Source organism: Dromiciops gliroides, chromosome 1, assembly GCF_019393635.1.
Source record: "Dromiciops gliroides isolate mDroGli1 chromosome 1, mDroGli1.pri, whole genome shotgun sequence".
Classification (NCBI taxonomy): domain Eukaryota; kingdom Metazoa; phylum Chordata; class Mammalia; order Microbiotheria; family Microbiotheriidae; genus Dromiciops; species Dromiciops gliroides.
The window spans coordinates 213,517,910-213,540,858 of record NC_057861.1 but is presented as its reverse complement, the minus strand read 5'-3'; the positions used below and the strand labels follow the sequence as shown (position 1 = coordinate 213,540,858).

Genomic DNA, 22,949 nt, shown 5'->3' with positions numbered 1-22,949 from the left:
CATACCACATGGCACTTCAGTATACTCATTCTAATGAGAGATTTAAAAAAAAACTTGATTTAATATTCAAAGGGGAATTGAGATCATTAAAAGTGTGTAAGTAGTAGAGAAATATCTGTTATGAGTTATTTGTGCTACATCCTAAACACATTAACTAGGTAATTTTCTATAGAATGATATTCTAGTGGAAAAAATATATACCTTATCTGCAAAACCTTCTTTGATTGTATGCCTCAAGTATGAAATAAAATGCATAAGTAAATTAAATTGCAGTCACAGGCACTTTAGAATTATGTAAGTCATAGAAAAATATATATTTTACTCTATATAGTACTAAAATTTAAGGAAACATAGTACTATAAAGTAGAATTTTATATAAAATTATTACTTGTAGCCCAGATCTTTTTCACAAGTACATTAAAAAGGCATGTGTTCTATATTGAATGAAGCAGTGATATTCCTCCTTTTATTTAGTTTTCAGTTATCAGAGGTGCTCTTGCTCTCCTTTAAATCAGTTAGTTGAGACTCTATTGCATGTTATTAAAGTCTGAATTCATTGTTGATGGAAAATATTCCTAAAGTTAAAGCAATTTTTAAAAGATTGGCCATAGCTTGGAGAATAAGCATAGAATCATAAAGCAAAATGTGGTTTGTGTGGTAGAAGTGCATCCTAAAATAGGATAGAGTTAATGAGCACGACAGTCTGACTTTGGGCTCATGTTGATATATTTTCCCACAATGACTTTTTTTATTCAAAGTCACCAGCTGATTTTAATCCCTCACTTTGCTTTTTGACAAGAGAACATATTCTGCTTTGTATAATGTTGATTGAGAACATGGCTAAAGAGAAGCATAGTTAACTATAAAGAATTAACTCTAAACCTTAATTACATCTCCCATTCCTGTAGAGATGTTGGTTAATGATAATTGTAGTGTTTTCAAGATAGCTATATGTGTTCTAGTACTGTTCTTTTTTTAAGTGGCAAGGAAACAACCAATAAATAGCAAGAAGTAAAATGTGTTTCAAACTTTATTTCTTTGGAATTTCTAATGTACTATCATAAGCAGCTGCTCTTGTACATGTATAAATTTATGCATGTTAAGCCTCACATATATGTATATCCCTATTGAAAAGAGACACCATTCAAATAAAGGAACTCTTCTGAAAGGCCTGTGAAAAGGGAGTTAATGAATTTTGAACACTTCACCCTTTGGGCCCAATTAAATTTTAGTGCTAGTTAATTAGCGGTTAAACTTATTTCAGTTCATTCATCTAGAAAATGCCTTACAGAAAAGGGCAAAAGATCTATAGGCTGCAATTACCTCTGTTTAAGAAAGCTAAATAATAACAAAATAATAATATATATGGGGAGACATTTTGTGTCAGTAATGAACTTTCCTCAAAATATATTCTAAAAATTGGAGGGGAGATGAAAATAAATACTCTTTATACTATAACTGCATTAATCTAATGAACCTTTCAGGTTCCTGTAGATTCTTAGCTGTAAAAGGATTTCAGTATTAATCTGCTTCATTAAAAATTAATGATGGGTAAATCAAGTGCTACTTAGTGTAATAGAAAACATGCTAAATACCGCTTGTAAACTGTATTGTGCTCAGTGTGGTTGCTTTGATTCACTGCCAAAATTAGCACCATCCAATTGCCAGATGTTGATAAATGAGGGTAGCATTGTTATTTAGAAAACTGAAAAGGAATTTCAAGGCCAACATTTTTTTTTAATTTGATAGATAATTGTGTTGCTTAAGCTCCTGAAATTCTGAACTCTAGTGGCTCTTGATTCTTTCTAGCAATTCACTATATGCCATCTCATTCATACTAAGTCATTAGCATAACTTCTCTGCCTTATGCATCTATTTTTGGTGAAAAGTTCACCCATTCTAGAACTTTTGAAGCACAAGAAACATACCCGGCCAACATGTTGCTCAGTAACTGTCACTTCCTCTTGTACATAAAAATGATTCCACACCCAGCTCCGCTTTGCTCTCAAATGAGATCGTAGTGTCTGGTTCAGCTCAAGCATTTTAGAGTTGGTCATATTTGTGTGACAGCGACTTAGTTGAGCCAGTCCCAAGAGGAATTGTAGTGACACATAGCAATTCATAGTGATGTGTCTTTTCAGCAGAGGTACTCTGCTGAGAAATCAGTGGGCACAAATAAAGTAGTATTTTCTCTCCTCCTGCAAATACTCTATGTGCCTATAAAATATATTTTGCACCATTAAATATATTTCATATTCCTAAAAGACAGAAAGTAGAAAAGAATTATTTTGGAATGACATATAAAAAGTAATACATCCCTTCATGTACACAAATACGCACAAACTTTCTCATAACATATAATTCTATCACTTAATTTCCTTTTGTAACATTTGAAATATCAAGTGACAGAAAGGAAATTTTGTTCAAATAATTCACCCTCCAAATTAAACTGGATAATTGTATAGTATAGTCTAGTCATAATTTGATTGAAAGAATTATGCTTTTCTGCTTAGACAGTGCTCATTTTGAGTGGCGGATATAGAAATGCCTCAAGGTTGAAAAGTAATACTAGGAGAATACTTTTGACTGGCAGCTGACACTGAAGCTTTTTGGATTAAAAAAAAAAATACCTGCTTACTTTTTCCCTTCTATCCCAGTAAACCTCAAGCTAGCTTGTTAAAAACAAAAGCCAGGGAAAGGAAGCATTAGTTACTCCAGTTCCTAGTCAAGAAAGATGAACTTTCTCACATGATTCTACAATTTGTGAATAGTTATGCTTTTAATTAAACAGACAAAAGGATGATTTTTCATAAAAGTCTCATGGTTTCAACAACCAATTAAATTGATGATACAAAATATTTCTCTTTTATGTAGAAATTCTATATAAGATGTTTACTATTTCCTTTTTTGAGAACTTTGGGTATTGCTTGAATTTTAAAAAGAAAGAAACCTCAGTTCATTTAAAATTAATTGTAATCTCTGAATTAGAAGAAGAAAGTCATCCCATTATATAGGATGAGCCCCAAATCACAATGTTTTAATAATTATTATTTAATAAATTGTATTTCTTTATTTTTCACCATTTGCAAGATTTTATTTTTCATACATAATATGAATTCATATATATGCATATATACATACATATGTGTGTGTATTGTATGTGATACTATGGTATTATAAGTTAAAACTAAAATAAAGGAGTTATTGAAACCTAAAATTCCTTCTTTGTGACCTTTTTTCTACCTTGTATATCTTGGGGGATGGGGTGGGGAGGTGGGAAGGAATCCTGCATATATATATATGTGTGTGTGTGTGTGTGTGTGTGTATATATGTATATATGTATGTGTGTACATGTATGTATATATATATGCTTATATTCATATGTACATAAAGCACTTTGGAACCATAAACACTATATGTTTGTGCCTATTGTATAAAGTATAAATCAACATATCCATAAATACTTTAAATAAATCTGATTGGTTTTTTATACCACAACTCTTTTGAATGAATTCATTATAATTTTTTCTTTTGAGCATAACTAAATGTCTTTATACTTCCCACTTTGACCCCTATATTCCAAAGTATAACCAAGATTTAACATCCTTTCTGCTTTCATGTGTATGTTCTAAGAGTAGGGCTATAGTCAGTTCAGAGTCTACACTATGACTAGCACTAATATGTCAAACCCACACAAAGGTGGAAGGAGAAACCAATCAGCACTTATAGTAAACCTGCAACTGGCTTCTGTACTTCCTTTCAATAAGTAAGTCAATAAATTTGTCAGTCAGTAAATAAGGCTTTATTATGTACCTAATATGTGCCAGGCACTGTGTTCAATACTTTATGATAAAAAGAAAGGCAAAAGACCACCATTCTTTCAAATTTGGAAAGCCAGTCTTAAAAAAAAATGTATGACCTAGAGTGAAATGTTATCTTATAATGGTGTTGTATCTTCCGTTATAAGGGTGTTTGTTTGTTTTATATTTTTTTTTCACTTATTTAGAATTTCATTTTTTCCCAAATTACATGTAAAAATAATTTTAACGTCAATTTTTTAAACTTTGTGTTCCAAATTCTCTCTTTTCCTCCCTCCCCATACCTTTTAAGAATGCAAGAAATTCAATATAAGTTATACATGTGTAGTCATGCAAAACACTTCTACATTAGTCAGATTGTGAAAGAAAACAGTCAAAAAACTTTAGAAATAGGAACTAATGAAAAATTATGCTTCAATTTGTATTCAGACACCATTTTTCATAGGTCCATCGGAGTTGATTTGGATTAGTGTATTGCTGTAAATAGCTAAGTCATTGAAAGCTGATCATTTTATAATATTGCTGTTAATTTGTATATAGTACATTTCACTTTGCATCAGCTCATGTAGGTTTTGTCTAGTTTTTTTCTGATAGCATCCTGCCCATCATTTCTTATAACACAATAGTGTTCCATCACAATCTCATCCCACAATTTGTTCAGCCATTCCCCAATTGATGGGAATCTCCTCAGTTTTGAATTCAACTTTTTGGGTTTTTTTAATCTTTCTGGATACCAACCTAGAAGTGGAATTACTAGGTAAAAGAGTATGCATAGTTTTATGGTCCTTTGGCCATAGCTCCAAATTGCTCCACAGAATGTATGAGTTATGCGGGCAGCTAGGTGGCACAGTGGATAAAGCACCAGCCCTGGACTCAGAAGGACCTGAGTTCAAATTTTATTTCAGATACTTCACACTTACTAGCTGTGTGACCCTGGGCAAGTCACTTAACCCTCATTTTTCCACAAAAAAAAAATTTAAAAGATGAATTAGAGCATTTTTTAAAAAAAATATGGCTATATGGTTTTAGGTAGCTTTGATGATTTTATCTGAAAATTTTATAACTTTTGATCATCTGTCAACTGGGGAATGACTCTTATCTTAACAAATTTGACTCAGTTCTCTCTGTGTTTGAGAAATGAGCTCTGTCAGGCAAACTGGCTTCAATTTTTTTTTCACAATTAATTTTTGCCAACTCTATTTTCCTCCATCCTATTCCCTCCCCATGGCATTTACTCTATTTTCTATCTTCTTACACCCTGTCTGTCCTCAAAAGTGTTTTGCTTCTTACTGTCCCCTCCCCCAAACTGCCCTCCATTCTATCACTGTCCCCCTTATCTCCTTCCCCTTCTACTTTCCTGAAGGGTAAGATAGACAACTAAACCTAACTGAGTGTGTATTTTATTCTCTCTTTGAGCAAATTCTGATGAGAGTATGGTTCAATCAGTGCCCAGTCCCTCCTCCATCTTTCCCTCCATTGTATAAGTTTTTTTCCTTTTTCTTTTATGTGAAATACTTTACCCCCATTCTAACTCTCCTTTTCCCTTTCTCCCAGTGCATTCCTTTCACCCCTTAATTTTTTAAAAGACATCAAACCAGGGGCAGCCAGGTGGCATAGAGGATAGAGCACCAGCCCTGGAGTCAGGAGGACCTAAGTTCAAATCTGGCCTCAGACACTTGACACTTACTAGCTGTGTGACCCTGGGCAAATCACTTAACCCCAATTGCCTCACAAAAAAAAAAAAATCAACCCTTCATATTCAAGCCACAGCTGTGCCCTCTGTCTAAATATACCCCATCCAGTTGCCTTAATAATGAGAAAGTTATTATGAGTTACAAGTATCATCTTTCCATGTAGGAATGTAAACAATTTAACCTTTTAATAGCCTTTATGGTTTCTTTTTCCTGTTTACCTTTTTATGCTTCTTTTGCATGTTGTATTTGAAAGTCAGATTTTCTATTCAGCTCAAATCTTTTCATCAAGAATACCTGAAAATCCTCGATTTCAATTGAATAATTCCCATTTTTCCTGTGAAGGATTATACTCAGTTTTGCTGGGTAGGTGATTCTATGTTATAATTATACTTCCTTTGCCCTGTGGAATATCATATTCCAAGACCTCTGATCCTTCAATGTAGAAGCTGCTAGATCTTGGGTTATCCTGACTGGCTCTAAAATGCTTGAATTGTTACTTTATGATTTATTGTAATATTTACTCCTTGTCCTAGGAGCTCTGGAATTTGGCTATAATATTCCTGAAAGTTTTCATTTTGGAAACTCTTTCAAAAGGTGATCAGTAGATTCTTTTAATTTCTATTTTACCTTCTGCTTCTAGAAAATTAGGGCATTTTCCCCTAACAATTTCTTGAAAGATGATGTCTAGGCTCTTTTTTTTTTATCATAGCTTTCAGGTAGTCCAATAATTTTCACATTATCTCTCCTGGGCCTATTTTGCAGGTCAGTTGTTTTTCTAATGAGATATTTCACATGGGTTTCTATTTTTATCATTCTTTTGGTTTTCTTTACCATTTGTTGTTTTTATTTTGGGTTTTTTTTTGGGGGGAGGGCAACGAGGGTTAAGCAGCAACTTGCCCAGGTTCACACCTCTAGTAGGTGTCAAGTATCTGAGGACAGATTTGAACTCAGGTACTCTTAAATCCAGAGCTGGTGCTTTATCCACTGCACCATATATCCTAATTTTTAAGGAATTATTTTCTTCAGAGAGCTTTTGTACCTCCTTTTCCATTTGGCCAATTTGGCTTTTCAAGCTGTTGACTTTTTTTTTCTCCTGATTTTCTTGTATAACTCTCATTTCTCTTTCCATTTTTTTCTTCTCTCTCAATTTATTGTCAAGACAATTTTGAGCACTTCTGTTGTCTGAGAACAATTCATATTTTTCTTGAAAGCTTTGGATGTATAATGATTGGAATGACACCACCTGCTGAATACTTACTATAGGAAAGCTCCACCTTGAGGAGAAGGCCTCTGATGGCAAGGCCATGCAGCTTTTCATTGGCATCAGGAAGTGACATTTGCTTGTGGGAGTAAGAGGGAGTGAGGCTGGCTCTCTCGCTCTCTTTTGTCAGGACTGTGGTGGAGAGTGGAGCTAGAAATGTGCTGTCTCTTTAATAGATAGATGAATCTAGGCCTTTCTCTTTCTTTTTACCAAATTCTTATTCTCCTTAATAAATGCTTAAAAGTCTAACTCTCGGGGGCGGAGCCAAGATGGCGGAGAGGAAGCAGCAAGCTGCCTGAGCTCTCCTTCTGTTCCCTCAAAACGAACATTAAATCAAGCCTCTGGACAGATTCTGAAACTACAGAACCTGCAAAGAGACAGAGAGACACAGTCCTCCAACCAGAGATAATTTAGAAGACTTCAGGAAAAGGTCGGTCTGACTCGGGCAAAAGGGAGGCCCAGCGCAGGGCAGCAACCCAGCGCCGAGGGGGTCGGGGCAAGTCAGCAGGAGCTGCGGGCCACAGCCGAACAACTGAGGCTCCCAGAACCTGGTTCAAAAATCTGGTGGCCAAGAAGGACAGTGGAAAAACCTACCTGCACCGGCTGAGAGGGCCACGAACGGCGGGATCAGACGCCAGGGTCTGGCGCCTGGCTGGCCGAGCACAATCAGACAGGAAGTGCAGGGCGGGGGATCTCCACACACCATAAAGGCCTCAGAGTAAAAGCCCGGTCACACAGCACCTATACACCTGCACAAGAAGCCCAAAACAGGGACCCTGGTGCCCCCAGAGCAGACCTCAACTTAAAGAATAAATAAATAAGCTGCAATAATGAGTAAGAAGCAAAAAAGAGCCCTCTCCATTGAGAGCTTTTGTATCAATAGGGAAGAAGCCAACACAAACTCAGATGAGGACAATAGCCTCAAATTGTCTACATCTGAAGCCTCACAAGGGAAGGTGAATTGGTCGCAAGAACAAAAAGCCTTCCTGGAAGAGCTCAAAAAGGATTTTAAAAATCAATTACAAGAGGTAGAAGAAAAAATGGGGAGAGAAATGAAAGCAAAACAAAAAAACTATGAAAAAAGAATCAGCAGCTTGGAAAAGGAAGCTGAAGAAAACAAATCCTTAAAAAATTCATTTGGCCAAATGGAAAAAAAGCTGCATAATCTCACTGAAGAAAAAAATACCTTAAAAAATTCACTTGGCCAAATGGAAAAAAAGGTACATAATCTCACTGAAGAAAACAATGCCTTAAAAATTAAAGTGGGACAGTTGGAAGATAAGGAATCCATGAGACACCAAGAATCAGTCAAGCAGAATAAAAAAAATGAAAAAATAGAAGAAAATGTAAAATACCTCATTGGAAAGACAACTGATCTGGAAAACAGATCCAGGAGAGACAATTTGAGAATCATTAGACTGCCTGAAAGCCATGACCAGAAAAAGAATCTAGACACCATATTCCAGGAAATTATTAAGGAGAACTGCCCTGATATCATAGAATCAGAGGATAAAATCATCATTGAAAGAATCCATCGATCACCTCCTGAAAGAGACCCCAAAAGGAAAACTCCAAGGAATATTGTAGCCAAATTCCAGAATTATCAGGTGAAGGAGAAAATACTCCAAGCAGCCAGAAAGAAGCAATTTAAATATCATGGAGCCACAGTCAGGATTGCTCAGGACCTGGCAGCTTGAACATGAAAGGACCGCAAGGCTTGGAATATGATATTCCAGAAGGCAAAGGAGCTTGGATTGCAGCCGAGAATCTATTACCCAGCAAAAATGTGCATTTTCTTTCAGGGGAAAAGATGGACATTTAATGACATTGGGGACTTTCAATCTTTCCTGGTGAAAAGACCAGAACTGAATAGAAAATTTGATCTCAGCATACAAGAGTCAAGAGAAGTTAGAAAAGGTAAACAGAGGGGAAAAAAAAAGGTTACCCTATTAGGTTAAACTGTTTATATCTCTACACAGGAAGATAATACTCATAACTCTTAAGAACTGTAAATGTATTTGGGCAGAGAGAAGGACTTTATATAGAGGGTATAAATATAAATTGTCTTTGATGTGATGATACAAAAGAATTAAGGGGATAAAAAGGGAGTCTATGGGGAGGAGAGGAAAGGGGAGGTGGAATGGGATGAATTATATCATATGAAGAGGTGGAAAAAAACCTATTACAATAGAGGGAAAGAAAGGAGGGGGGAACATGGTTTCAACCCTATTCTCATTAGATTTGACTCAAAGAGGGAATAACATATACGTTCATTGGGATAAAGAAACTTAACTCATTCTTTAGGAAAACAAAAGGGGAAGGGAAAGGGGAGGACTGAGAGAAGGGAGGACAAAAGCAAGGGAGAAAAGGGTAAAGAAAAGAGGGGGGGTGATAAAAAGGGAGGGCAGATCGGGGGAGGCAGGGGTAAGAAGTAAAACGTCGGTGAGGAGGAATAGGGTGAAAGAAGGGGGGAAAGTACAAAGGGGGTAAATAGAATGGAGGGTAATAGACAGTCAGTAATAATAACTGTAAATGTGAATGGGATGAACTCTGCTATAAAACGGAAGCAAATTGCAGAGTGGATTAAAAACCAGAACCCTACAATACGCTGTTTACAAGAAACACATTTGAAGCAGAGAGATACACACAGAGTAAAGGTAAAAGGCTGGAGCAGAATATATTATGCCTCAGCTAAAGTAAAAAAGGCAGGGGTAGCAATCCTTATCTCAGACAAAGTGCAGGCAAAAATAGATCTCATTAAAAGAGATAAGGAAGGAAATTACATCTTACTTAAAGGTACTATAGATAATGAAGTAATATCAATATTAAATATGTATGCGCCAAGTGGTATAGCATCCAAGTTCTTAGAGGAGAAGTTAAATGAGTTACAAGAGGAATTAGATAGTAATACTATACTAGTGGGGGATCTGAATCTCCCCCTCTCAGAATTAGATAAATCTAGCCAAAAAATAAATAAGAAAGAAGTGAAAGAGGTGAATAGATTACTAGAAAAGTTAGACATGATAGATGTCTGGAGAAAATTGAATGGGGATAGAAAGGAATATACCTTTTTCTCAGCAGTACATGGCACATTTTCAAAAACTGACCATGTATTAGGGCACAAAAACATCATAGTCAAATGTAGAAAGGCAGAAATAGTAAATGCATCCTTCTCAAATCATGATGCAATAAAAATTACATGTAAGAAAGAGCCAGGGAAAAGTAGAATGAAAATCAATTGGAAACTAAATAATTTCATTCTAAAGAATGAATGGGCCAAACAAGAAATCATAGAAACAATCAATAACTTTATCCAAGAGAATGACAATAATGAGACAACATACCAAAATCTATGGGATGCAGCCAAAGCAGTGCTTAGGGGAAAATTTATAGCTCTAAATGCTTACATGAATAAAAAAGAGAAAGAGGAGATTAATGAATTGGGCATGCAATGTAAAAAGCTAGAAAAAGAACAAATTAGAAATCCCCAATTAGACACTAAATTAGAGATCCTGAAAATTAAAGGAGAAATTAATAAGATTGAAAGCAAAAAAAAACTATAGAATTAATCAATAAAACTAAGAGCTGGTTTTATGAAAAAATTAATAAAATAGATAAAATATTGGTTAATTTGATTAAAAAAAAGAAAGAAGAAAACCAAATTACCAGTATCAAAAATGAAAAGGGTGATGTTACCACCAATGAAGTGGAAACTAAATCAATAATTAGGTATTATTTTGCCCAACTGTATGCCAATAAATTTGACAATCTAAATGAAATGGATGAATATTTACAAAAATACAAACTGCCTAGGTTAACTGAAGAGGAAATAAAATCCTTAAATAAACCCATGTTAGAAAAAGAAATTGAACAAGCTATTAATGAACTCCCTAAGAAAAAATCCCCAGGGCCAGATGGGTTTATGGGTGAGTTTTACCAAACATTTAAAGAGAAATTAATTCCAATATTATACAAATTATTTGGAAAAATAGGTGAAGAAGGAGTTCTACCAAATTTGTTTTATGACACAAATATGGTGGTGATACCAAATCCAGGTAAAGCAAAAACAGAGAAAGAAAATTATAGACCAATTTCCCTAATGAATATTGATGCTAAAATCTTAAATAAGATATTAGCAAGGAGATTACAGCAAGTGATCACCAGGATAATACACTATGACCAGGTGGGATGTATACCAGGAATGCAGGGCTGGTTCAACATTAGAAAACTATTAACATAATCAACCATATCAATAAGAAAACCAACCAAAATCATATGATTATCTCAATAGATGCAGAGAAAGCTTTTGACAAAGTACAGCACCCATTCCTAATAAAAACACTAGAGAGTTTAGGAATAGGAGGAGCTTTCCTTAGAATAATAAACAGTATCTACCTAAAGTCATCAGCAAGTATTATATGCAATGGAGATAAATTAGAGGCCTTCCCAATAAGATCAGGGGTGAAACAGGGATGTCCATTATCACCCCTATTATTTAATATTGTTCTAGAAATGTTAGCTTTAGCAATCAGAGAAGAGAAAGGAATTAAAGGAATTAGAATAGGCAAGGAGGAAACAAAACTATCACTCTTTGCAGATGATATGATGGTATACTTAAGGAATCCTCGAGAATCAAGTCAAAAATTACTTGAAACAATTAACAACTTTAGCAAAGTAGCAGGATATAAAATAAATCCACATAAATCATCAGCATTTCTATACATGACCAACAAAGTCCAGCAGCAAGAGATAGAAATTGAAATTCCATTTAAAGTAATGGTAGATATTATAAAATACTTGGGAGTCTACTTGCCAAGACAAACCCAGGAACTCTATGGACACAACTACCAAACACTCTTCACACAAATCAAATCAGATCTAAATAATTGGAAAGATATCAATTGCTCATGGATAGGCAGAGCTAATATAGTAAAAATGACAATACTGCCTAAATTAATTTACTTATTCAGTGTCATACCAATCAGACTACCTAAAAATTATTTTATACAGCTAGAAAAGATAATAACAAAATTCATCTGGAAAAACAAAAAATCAAGAATATCCAGGGAAATAATGAAAAAAAAAATTCACAGGAAGGTGGGTTAGCGGTACCAAACCTGGAGCTTTACTATAAAGCGGCAGTCATCAAAACTATCTGGTACTGGCTAAAAAATAGAGTGGTAGATCAATGGAATAGGCTAGGCTCAGGAAATGCAGTAGTAAATGACACTAGTAATGTAGTGTTTGATAAACCCAAAGACTCCAGCTTCTGGGATAGGAACTCAGTATTTGACAAAAACTGCTGGGAAAACTGGAAGATAGTATGGCAGAAATTAGGCATAGACCAACATCTTACACCTTATACTAAAATAAGGTCAAAATGGATACATGATTTAGACATAAGAGGTGATACCATAGGTAAATTAGGAGAGAAAGGAATAGTGTACCTATCAGATCTTTGGAAAGGAAAACAGTTTTTGACCAAACAAGAGATAGAGTATATTATAAAATGCAAAATGGATGATTTTGATTATATTAAATTAAAAAAATTTTGTACAAACAGAAGCAATGCATCCAAAATTGGAAGGGAGGCAGAAAGCTGGGAAACAATTTTTATGGCCATTACTTCTGATAAAGGCCTCATCTCTAAAATATATAGGGAATTAAATCAAATTTATAAGAATCCAAGTCATTCCCCAATTGAGAAATGGTCAAAGGATATGAACAGGCAGTTTTCTGATGAAGAAACCAAAGCTATCTATTCCCATATGAAAAAATGCTCTAAATCTCTAATGATTAGAGAGATGCAAATTAAAACAACTCTGAGGTACCACCTGACACCTATCAGATTGGCTAAAATGACAAAAAAGGAAGATAATAAATGTTGGAGAGGCTGTGGGAAAATTGGAACACTAATGCATTGTTGGTGGAGCTGTGAGCTGATCCAACCATTCTGGAGAGCAATTTGGAATTATGCCCAAAGGGCGATAAAGCTGTGCATGCCCTTTGACCCAGCAATCCCACTTTTAGGTCTTTTGCCCAAAGAAATCATGGAAGGGGGAAAGGGACCCATATATACAAAAATATTTATAGCTGCTCTTTATGTGGTAGCAAGGAATTGGAAGTTGAGGGGGTGCCCATCAATTGGGGAATGGCTGGACAAGTTGTGGTATATGAATACAATGGAATACTATTGTGCTGTAAGAAATGATGAGCAGGAAGAGTTCAGAGAAACCTGGAGGGTCTTACGTGAGCTGATGATGAGTGAGATGAGCAGAACCAGAAGAACATTGTACACAGTATCATCAACATTGAGTGTTGACCTACTGTGATGGACTATATTCTTCTCACCAATGCAATGGTACAGAAGAGTTCCAGGGAACTCATGATAGAAGAGGATCTCCAAATCCAAGAAAAAAAAAGAAGGAACAAACTGTGGAGTATAGATGCTGATTGAACCATATTATTTCTTTTGTTTTGGGTGCTGTTGTTTTTTTTTCTATTTTGAGGTTTTGCATCACTGCTCTGATTCTTTCTCTTGTAACAGGATTAATGCAGAAATAGGATTAATGTTATTATGTGTATATATATGTGTGTGTATATATATATATATCTATATGTATATGTATAGACATATATAGATATAACCTATTTCAGATTACCTGCTGTCTAGGGGAGGGGGGAGGGAGGGGAGGGAGGGAGAAAAATGTGAAATTGTAAAGCATGTATAAACAAAAGTTGAGAACTATCTTTACATGTCATGGAAAAAATAAAAAACCTCATACGTTAAAAAAATAATAAAATAAAAAAAAAGTCTAACTCTTGCTAAAGCTTTTAATTATTGGTGACCATTCATTAGATATTTTAGACAGACTAGCTAGAATTTTAGCCCCTTACAGATGGCTGACCAGGAAGAGGAAAGCTGAACCTGGTTGGGTAAGAAATTACCCCTAGACTGTACTTTTAAACTCTAAAGTACTGGCTGTGTTCCCTTTAAATTTTCAAATGGGCTTTTTCAGCATGCTAAGTACCCTATTTCTGATTTTATTCTGTTTAACCAGACAAATGGGGGATAAAACCATGTTAGTGCTTTGATTTGTGGATTTTCTATTTTTATTTTTATTTTTGTTAGAAGAGCCAGCAAGGTGCTTTTCCAAATTCTAACACTAATTGTTGTTCTAATTTTGCATGCCTGGAGGCAATGACCCAGCCTCTAGAAGCCTTTAATCCCCTAGAAGTGGGGGAAAGGGAAATCAGGCCTGAATTGGATTCCCCAGCTCTGTACCACATGGGAAAGGTGGTCCTGCCCCCCCACCCCCAACTACACTCCCTTCAGGACCTCACCTCCTCCTCCTCCTCCTCCTCCTCCTCTGGTGCCACCTCCTACTCCTCCACCCTCCTCAGAGCATGCACAGCTTTCTCTACCTGCATTTGTAGCTTCTACTCAGTTACAGAGCAGTCAGGCTCAGCCCTTCCCCAGCCTGGCTCTGATTCTGAGTCAACCTGCTGTGGTTCTCCCAAAACAACCTTAGAAAACCCTTTAAATTCCAGATATGCTAGTTTTATTCATAATTTTGTTAACTTGCTTTTGTCTTTAATTAGTAACGTTATAAAGCATTTGTATTATGAAAGGACTGACAGATAATATAGAGGGCATAAAGAAGACAAACTTAAGCTGAATAAACATGACAATCATCATCATATTTCAAGAAAACATATTTTGCAGAAATGTAGAAGTAAACAGCAAGGTATTAATATGAGTATTGGGGATTTTAGATATCAGAATCAAAAGTGTGCTAAATTCACTCAGAGAAATAATGTCAGTTCAGAGGTTACATAAAGATTTCTGTGCTATTACATCTACATTTTGAAATTAACAGTATGGGTTTGTTTTAATAGAGATTTTCATGCTTTTGAGATTATGTTTTGTACTTAGCTTAAAAAAAGAGAATATTTGCAAAAGCTTTTTATAGTCATGTAATCAACTTTATATTTTGTAATACTCTTATTAATGTTAAATTCATATTCATTTAGATTTCCCTAGTTTGAATTTCATTGTCTTTCATTCTTCCATGTGTATTTTGTTGTATTTGTTTATCTCTATTTTAAAACAATGCAAGATGTTTTTTTTTGTTTGTTTGGATTTTTTTTGGTGAGGCAATTGGGGTTAAGTGACTTTCCTAAGGTCACACAGCTAGTAAGTGTTAAGTGTCTGAGGCCGGATTTGAACTCAGGTCCTCCTGATTCCAGGACCGGTTCTCTATCCACTGTGCCACCTAGCTGTCCCCACAAGATGGTTTTGATTTCATAATACAATGTTAATTCTGGGAGTATTGTGCTCCCATATTCTGAGTTGTTTGTTTTTGTTATTTTTTTTTTCTCTCAACTGATTAGATTATTTGATCAAACTCTATAAAGCATTTCCCTGGCAAATTGGTTGCCATGGCAAGTGTAAATTGATTCTAGAAGTATTATTTTTGATAAGAACATTCAAAAAAAGGGGAACATTTATAAAAGTTTTCTTTTTCCAAAAATAGTTTTTTTATGATTATGTTGTGTTTTAACTCATATTTGTATATGTTCTGATTCTTCACAAAAGTAATTGTATACTTATTAAAAAAAGTTATTTGAAATTATTTCATAGTTGTATATTATATTCTGAGTCCAGGTACATTCACATTTTTTGCTATCATTACTATCCTCAATTTTTAAATCTATATGAGACTTGGACTATGGGAACTTATCATTTAAGATATTAATTGCCTTCATTCTGAGTTATCAGATGCCAGTTGTCCAAGATGTCATCCAATCACAAGAGGAATACAATCAAGAGCAGACATTGAACTGTCACATGAGGCGAGACATGCATGAAGTCAAGGTATGGCTGAGGGAATGGCTTTTGATAAATGTTGAGGTTGGTTTCTCTTGGTTTAATTTTTTCCCCCACAATATTGTACAGATGGCTGGAAGTTTTGATCCCATCCATCTCATTCTACACCTGGCTTCTATGCCCTCTCCTATATGCTTGATGCCATAGACATCTTAATCCTATGCATCTGATTAAGTCTGACTCAGTTTCCTCCAATATGTTTGGTGGCGTGGACATATATCCATCCACCTATTTTAAGCCTGGCATACTGCATGGGCAGTATATATTGCTCAAGTGTGGGAATGCTCATATCCTATCATTTCTCTGTTCTTTTATGGTATTCCCATAATTATCTCAGTTGTCATGATAAATACAGTGTTGGTTTTGGCCTTGACAGCTGTTACAAATTATATTAGATTTTTTAAATTTCTCATAATGGCAAGAGGATAATTAGGCAGATGGTGCAAAAAGTGATGAAACAAAGATAAAAATTATTTTTTTAAAATTAATATCACAGCAATTATCTTCTCAATTTACCCTCCACAAGGGGGGACTATAGTAATATTAAGTTTTAATTTTTGTTTTATTATGTTTCATGTGTAACAACCAAGATTCTGAATTCCATTAGACATGTTTTTAAGAATTTTCATTGTTTGATTTGATTACTGACAAAGCTATTTTAAAGTTATGCTAAGCTTACTTTTGTAGGAAATTTTCCTGTCTGATTACCAGCATCCATACATCAACCCCTGAAAAGACTTCTATTCCACGACTACACCCAGAGGACATCCTAAGAAACATCTGAGAAAAGACTTTCAAAGACTTTAAATGAACAGTTTTGTTTCATTGATGTTTACTCCTTTCTGTTGTCATGTACACCATTTGTAATATGTATTCTCTACAGAGGCCCTCCCTCTGTAGGCTAGTGTCAAAGTCTTGGTTCATGAGGGACCGCCCCTCTGGACAAAACTTTTCTCTCTCCCTTTTCTATAGTGTTATTAACACATTGTTTGCTAGCATAGGTTATTATATTTTATTATTTTTGACTGTTTCATCAAGGAAACACCCCCTGTTTCTTAAAGAAACAAAGGGGGGGGGGACTGTAACAATTGGAATGATGCCACCTGCTAGAGACCTACTGTAGGAAAGCTCCACCATGAGGAGAAAGCCTCTGAGGGCAAGGCCATGCAGCTTTTCTTTGGCATCAGGAAGTGACGTTTGCTTGTGGGAGGAAGAGGGGCGAGGCTGGCTCTCTTGCTCTCTTTCCTTAGGACTTGGTTGGAGAAGGATGCTAGCAATGCACTCTCCCTTTAAAAGATAGATGAATCTAGGCCTTTCTCTTTCTTTTTACCAAATTCTTATTCTCCTTAATAAATGCTTAAAAGTCCAACTTGCTAAAGCTTATAATTTATTGGTGACCATTCATTAGATATTTTAGACAGACTAGCTAGAATTCTAGCCCCTTACAGATGTAATAGCTTTGACTTTGTTGTCTTCTTCTGAACATGTATTTTGATCTTCCTTGTCACAGAAGCTCTCTTCTGTTTCTTACTCATATTGTATCTTATTTTTTTTTAAGTTGATGTCTGCTCCTGGGGCACAAGGATCACTGACAAGGGTCACTGTTTCAAGCTTCTTGTGCTGGGGGATAGGGGCTGTGTTACTGGATTTCTACGCTGAGGCCTCTATGGCTTGTGGATTCCTCACCACCCTGGACTTTCTCCCTGTGCTTGCTCCAGATCCTGGGATGGCCTGGCCTAGTAGAGCCTGTCCTGTGGTTGGTCCTCTAGCTGGAAACCTGTTCTCTCAGCTGTTGGTGGCAGATCTCATAACTGGCATGCTGTGCCAACAGCTTGCTGACTCTGGATCAAGTGTCCTCAGTTGCTCTGCTGTGTTTAAGAGCTTCCTGCTAACTTGCTCAGATCCTCTCTGTGCTAAGCTGAGCTGATCTGTGCTGAGCTGAGCTCCCCTTTTTCCACAGTGAGACCAACCTTTCCTGAAATCTTCTAAATCATCTCAAGTTGGAAGATTGTGTCTCTCTGTCCTTTTGTAGGTTCTGTATTTTCAGAATCCATTTAGAGGCTTGATTTAATGTTCTTTCTGAGGGAACTGAAGGAGAGCTCAGGCAATTTGCTGGCTTCTCTCCACCATCTTGTCTCTGCCCCTCTCTGTTAATCTTAGCATGTTTTTTTTCATGATTTATTTGACCAATTGCAACAACTTAAAATACTAATGACAGAGGAAAGATTAGACAAGAGGAAACTATGTTGTGACTTGCCCAATTACATGCAACTGTGATACGTATGAGGTAAGATTGGAACTCAATTGTTCCTGACTTGTGCCTAGCACTCTGTGCACTGTGTTGAAGCTGGCTAGCTTTCATAGGCAAAAAAGATATTTATTCTGTCTGTCTGCAAAGGATAGACTGTGGAGACTTATATGACTTCTATATTTCAAGTAAGTTTAATCTTCTGAGATGACTGTTTTGAGAACCAGAATAAAGTTCCACAAAGCTGGGGCTTCCAAGTTTCTCCAAACTTTGCTGTACTTCATTGCTGATAGTGATTGATGCACCAAGATTTCTGAAATATTGGCTTTGACTTGTACGCTCATCCTCTCCAAGTTGGGATGAAGGTTAAGAGAAGTCCGTATGTCAGACTATGCAGAGTTGCAACTTTGTTCTTACGTAAGAGACTAAAACCAAAAGCTTCTGTTTTAGGGTACTCACTTATTTAGGACATAGAGATAGTGTCACTAAAATATCCTCCTGGCTGCTTATTAAGTATACAATTACTATATTGCTCTTATCTAAATATTTCATTAAATTTTCAAATGTAGTATAATTTCCATCAGTCGGTCAATTAATAAACACTTGTTAAACAATTATTATGTTCCATACTGTGTTAAGAACTGAGGAAACACAGCTAGGCTATGTCCTTGAGATCACATTCTAAAGGGAGAGGCCATATGCAAACAACTATGAAAAAACAAGACATATGCAAGATGAGTTGGAAATAGTCAACAGACAGAAAGTACTACCTTTAGTATAAAATGGAATTTAAAAACGTGCAAAGCTATACACACAAACACATACATATAGACATTGTAATAAATATGTGGTTTTTAAAAGGTCAATTAAACATTTATTTGACAAATGATGGGAAATAAATCATACATATATGATATAATGGCATGATATAAGCAACACAAAGCAACACATATGGCATAATATGGCATAGTATGGCATTATTTGACACAGCATAACATGATAGTATATACTTTATTATATTACATTATAATTTCTTATAATTACTTAAATTATAGATGAAGAGATTTGACAAAATATAGATGCTTCCAGATATATGTTCTGAATGAACATTTTTATGTCCAATTCTATTAGCCTATCCCAAGCATAATTAAATGCTGAAAAAGAAATCCTTGAGAGCAAGATCTGAACTTGCTTTTTTTTTTCTCTACTAGCACTTAGTGCAGGGTCTGGCATAGAATAGATGCTTAATAAATTCTGACTGACTGAGTATGTATCAATTTGATTTCAAATACATAGGTCTGATTAATAAAGATACACACATATATGGAAGGATTCAAAAGCTCCAATTCAGTTGTAGACAATTTTTTTGGGGTAGGAAGCTCAGTTAAAAATTACAGGTTATACAGTGTACCTTTGACATTCATCCTGCAATATTTACTTTTGCTTTATGCTGTTGTTCTTTTCTTTTAGTAAAATTTGCCCAAATACAATCAAAATGTGTATTTATCTTTAAAAAATTTATTTACCTTAAAACATAATACCAGCACCACTTTAAATTTCATGGTATAAAACAAGCTGAAATAAAACCAATATTGGTTACAAAACATAATCTATTCAAGGTTTTAGGAAAGCATGAAAATTACAAGTTTTTGAATTCTGCATCAACCATAAAAATATTATGCTTAAGACCTTAAAATTCTTTGGTTATATCATCTCAACTGTTACTACTTTCTGATATACATATCACTGAAAAAGCAATGAATGTATGCTTTGAAAGTAATTGTATATACTTGTCAAAGGACATCCATAGGTATATCTCAGATGTAAGGAACATTTTTACTTCAACAATTTTTTTAACTGAACAAAGAAGAATAACAAAAAAATGACTTATATACTTTATTTTCACTAAGAATATAAAGTGATGGTTTGAACACAGAATTAGATTGTGTCCTTGTCCAGGAGGTTTGCATTCTATGTAAGACAAAGAAATAAAATTAAAATATTAACTGTGTTTAGTGAGTAAACCAACAATATGCTACAGCATTCATTCAAATCTGGTCTTGAATTCTATTGAATCCATTCCAGTTATTAAAAGGCTTTAAAAGAATGCTTACAGGCTGGTTTTATTAGAATATTTTTAAAGTGACTATTATTGGTTTACTGGATCTGCGACAGTATGTTTTATCAGAAATATAACGCATATTCCCTGAGAACACACAAAAATATTTGGATGGAAATGAAAATAGAGTAGACAAAATTGAAATATACGAACTGTATGAATAAATTACTTCCTTTCTAGCTCTAAATCTTAATGAACTTTGTAAATCCATTAGTACAAGTAGTATTACCCATATTTTATACCTGAGTAATTTGTTGTGCAAATGAACCTGCAAATGAACCTCTCTGGAATTGTGACAAATTCACTCTTCCCAAAGGCAATCTTGTTGGTAAGGTGGGGTCTACAGGAGAGGAGTTCACCTAGGTTGTATTATATTACTCATTAGTTTCTAAGCTTTGTTACTTCTATACTGATGAATAAAATTCTTTTTTTATGAAGAAAATTCTAATGGTGTTAGTGCCCTTTAAATTTAGCAAAACATTGAATTCAGTCATGTTACTTTTATGAGAAAGACAAGGAGAAAGCCTAGTACAATGGGGGAAAAACAACAACAACATTGAGCCTCAGGTCTTTAATCTGTAACATGAGGGGATTACACTAGATATCCTCTAAGGCACATAGCTCAAAATCATAAAAAATAAATCTGTAATCCATTGGTAAAATCCACTTGTTAGCAGAAATAACAACAACAACAACAACAAAAATAAATAGCTGCCAGGCACTGAGCTAAGTGTTTTACAAATATAATCTCATTATATTTTGATCCTCATAATATAGAAATGGTGAAAGACTAATTGAAAGATTAGTCTTTGAATGAGGCAAATTGCAAACCGGAAGAGGAAGATTGAAATAAGTAAATATAGGATATTGCTGAGGGAGAAGGGAATTTGTTGGTACAGCCTTCCAAAGTGGAAAGTTAAGGAAAATCAACTAATTTTTAAAATCTCATTTGAGTCCTTAACAAAGATTTGCAAGAAACTTCTGCAAAATTATTGTTTTGAATATCATTATGGTAGTGCCAGATTAGTTTACATTTACAACCATATTCCCATTAAAAACCATGATCTAAAATGATGTTTCAGGTCGGTGTCACAGACAGTCTTTAATTATTTTCTAATTGTTTTATGTCTGGTGGTCTTTGAGCCTACTTAGGTTATAAATCCCTTGATAACATCATATCTCCTAAATCTTATATTCTCCTAATTACCTAGTATAATAGTGGGCACATACAACTGTTCTCTTTCCACACATTTACTCTCCATCCTTTCATACACTCTGTTCTGGGCAACCTGGTTACTAGATGATTCCCAAACTAGAATACCTTCTGCTTCTTAGAACCCTTTCTTTAAGGCTTAGCTTAGGTTTCTCCTCAGAAAGGGAGCCTTTGTTAATCTTCATCATCCAGTTTGTTGGTATTTTCTTCCTTCTAATTTCTCTTTACTTATGGCTGTACCTGTTTTGTCCATCCAGATTATAAACTGCTTGAGGGAAGAAGATGTTTCATTGAATTCACCTTACCAGCACCTAGTGCATCGACTTGCATACAGTTGATGATTAATATATGTCTAATCAATTGAACTGAAATACATAGTACATACTCAAAAAAACATTTCTTTATATCCCTCTACTTCAATATTTTGTTATTATTGTTGTTGCTCCTTCTAAAGAGGACCATGACATCAGGGTGATGTCATGATTTGGAGTGAATTGAATTTAAATGAGGAGGGGCTGTGTAAACTCACACACTCCACTTTGTCCTCCAGAGCCATCTGGGTCCAGCAGCAAAATATATATCAAGATGACTGGAAATGTGCTTAAGTGACTTGCCCAAATTCACACAACTAGTAAGTACCTGAGGCCAGATATGAACTCAGCAAATGAGTCTTTCTGACTTCAGGCCCAGCACTTTATTTACTCTGCCATGAAACTTCTCAATACACAATAAACAGAGCTATTGTAGTATTATATACAGAAAAAAATGACAAAATAGAATCATTTCTCTTAATAATTTTATCCAAATGGTAATATTTGGTTTAGTTTTTGGACATTTCAGGCAAAGTTCTATTTCTTTTGTCTTTCTTGTAAAAATGCAGGTTAAAATTTAAACCTGTTAAGGGGAGCTAGGTGGCTCAGTGGATAAAACACTGACCCTGGATTCAGGAGGACCTGAGTTCAAATCTGGCCTCAGACACTTGACACTTACTAGCTGTATGACCTTGGGAAAGTCACTTGATCCTCATTGCCTTGCACCCCGCCCCCCCAAAACAAAAAAACAAATAAACAAAACAAAATTTTAAACCTGTTAGAGTTTTATAGAATCACAGATTTGGAAACTGAAGGAACCTTACAATTCTGCTAATCTAACCATTTCCCTTTACAGTTAAACTAACTAAAAGATAAAGGCTGAGTGACTTCCTTGCTGTCACACAAGGAATAAATACATGAAAGGGTCAAGATTCAAACACTGATAGTTTGAGTTCAAACTAAAATATATCCTCACTATACCATAATCTCAAAAATGACCTCAGATCTCTTCCTGAATTTATAAATAATTAAGGAAATTATTATAGTGACTATACACCCTATAATTTTCTAGAACATTCACCATTTAAGGAAAAAAGGAATGTATCTGTTTATTGGGACATTGCAAAAGGATTACATTCACCAGATTCTGAGTCTGAAACTGGGAAAAAAAGGTATTTTTACTGTAGGAAATGTTCTAATACTGTTATGGAAAAGAAGAAAAAAGAATCACTTTCTTCCTTTTCCTTTTGCTTTTTTTGAAAGCCAAAAGCCATATATCTAATGAGTGGAGGAAGGCTAGAATATCAGAGGGATGCAAAGTAATAACATGCTTAAAACACTGAAATTTTTTCCAATGTCAGAGGCTTTAGGGGTGAAGAAGTACTTAAATTTGG

The 22,949-nt window shown here is 35.1% G+C and overlaps 1 protein-coding gene across 4 annotated transcripts in view; it reads right to left on the bottom strand.

The window, feature by feature from the left end:
* Positions 1-22,949, bottom strand: part of CDH19 (cadherin 19) — a 387,803-nt gene that overhangs the window by 81,829 nt on the left and 283,025 nt on the right. For all 4 annotated transcript variants that reach the window (XM_043983861.1, XM_043984122.1, XM_043983951.1 and 1 more), the window contains one exon: positions 1,929-2,258. In XM_043983861.1, the coding sequence (XP_043839796.1) occupies positions 1,929-2,123 (195 nt within the window). In that variant the 5' untranslated portion in view covers positions 2,124-2,258. The remainder of the gene's footprint in view (positions 1-1,928; positions 2,259-22,949) is intronic.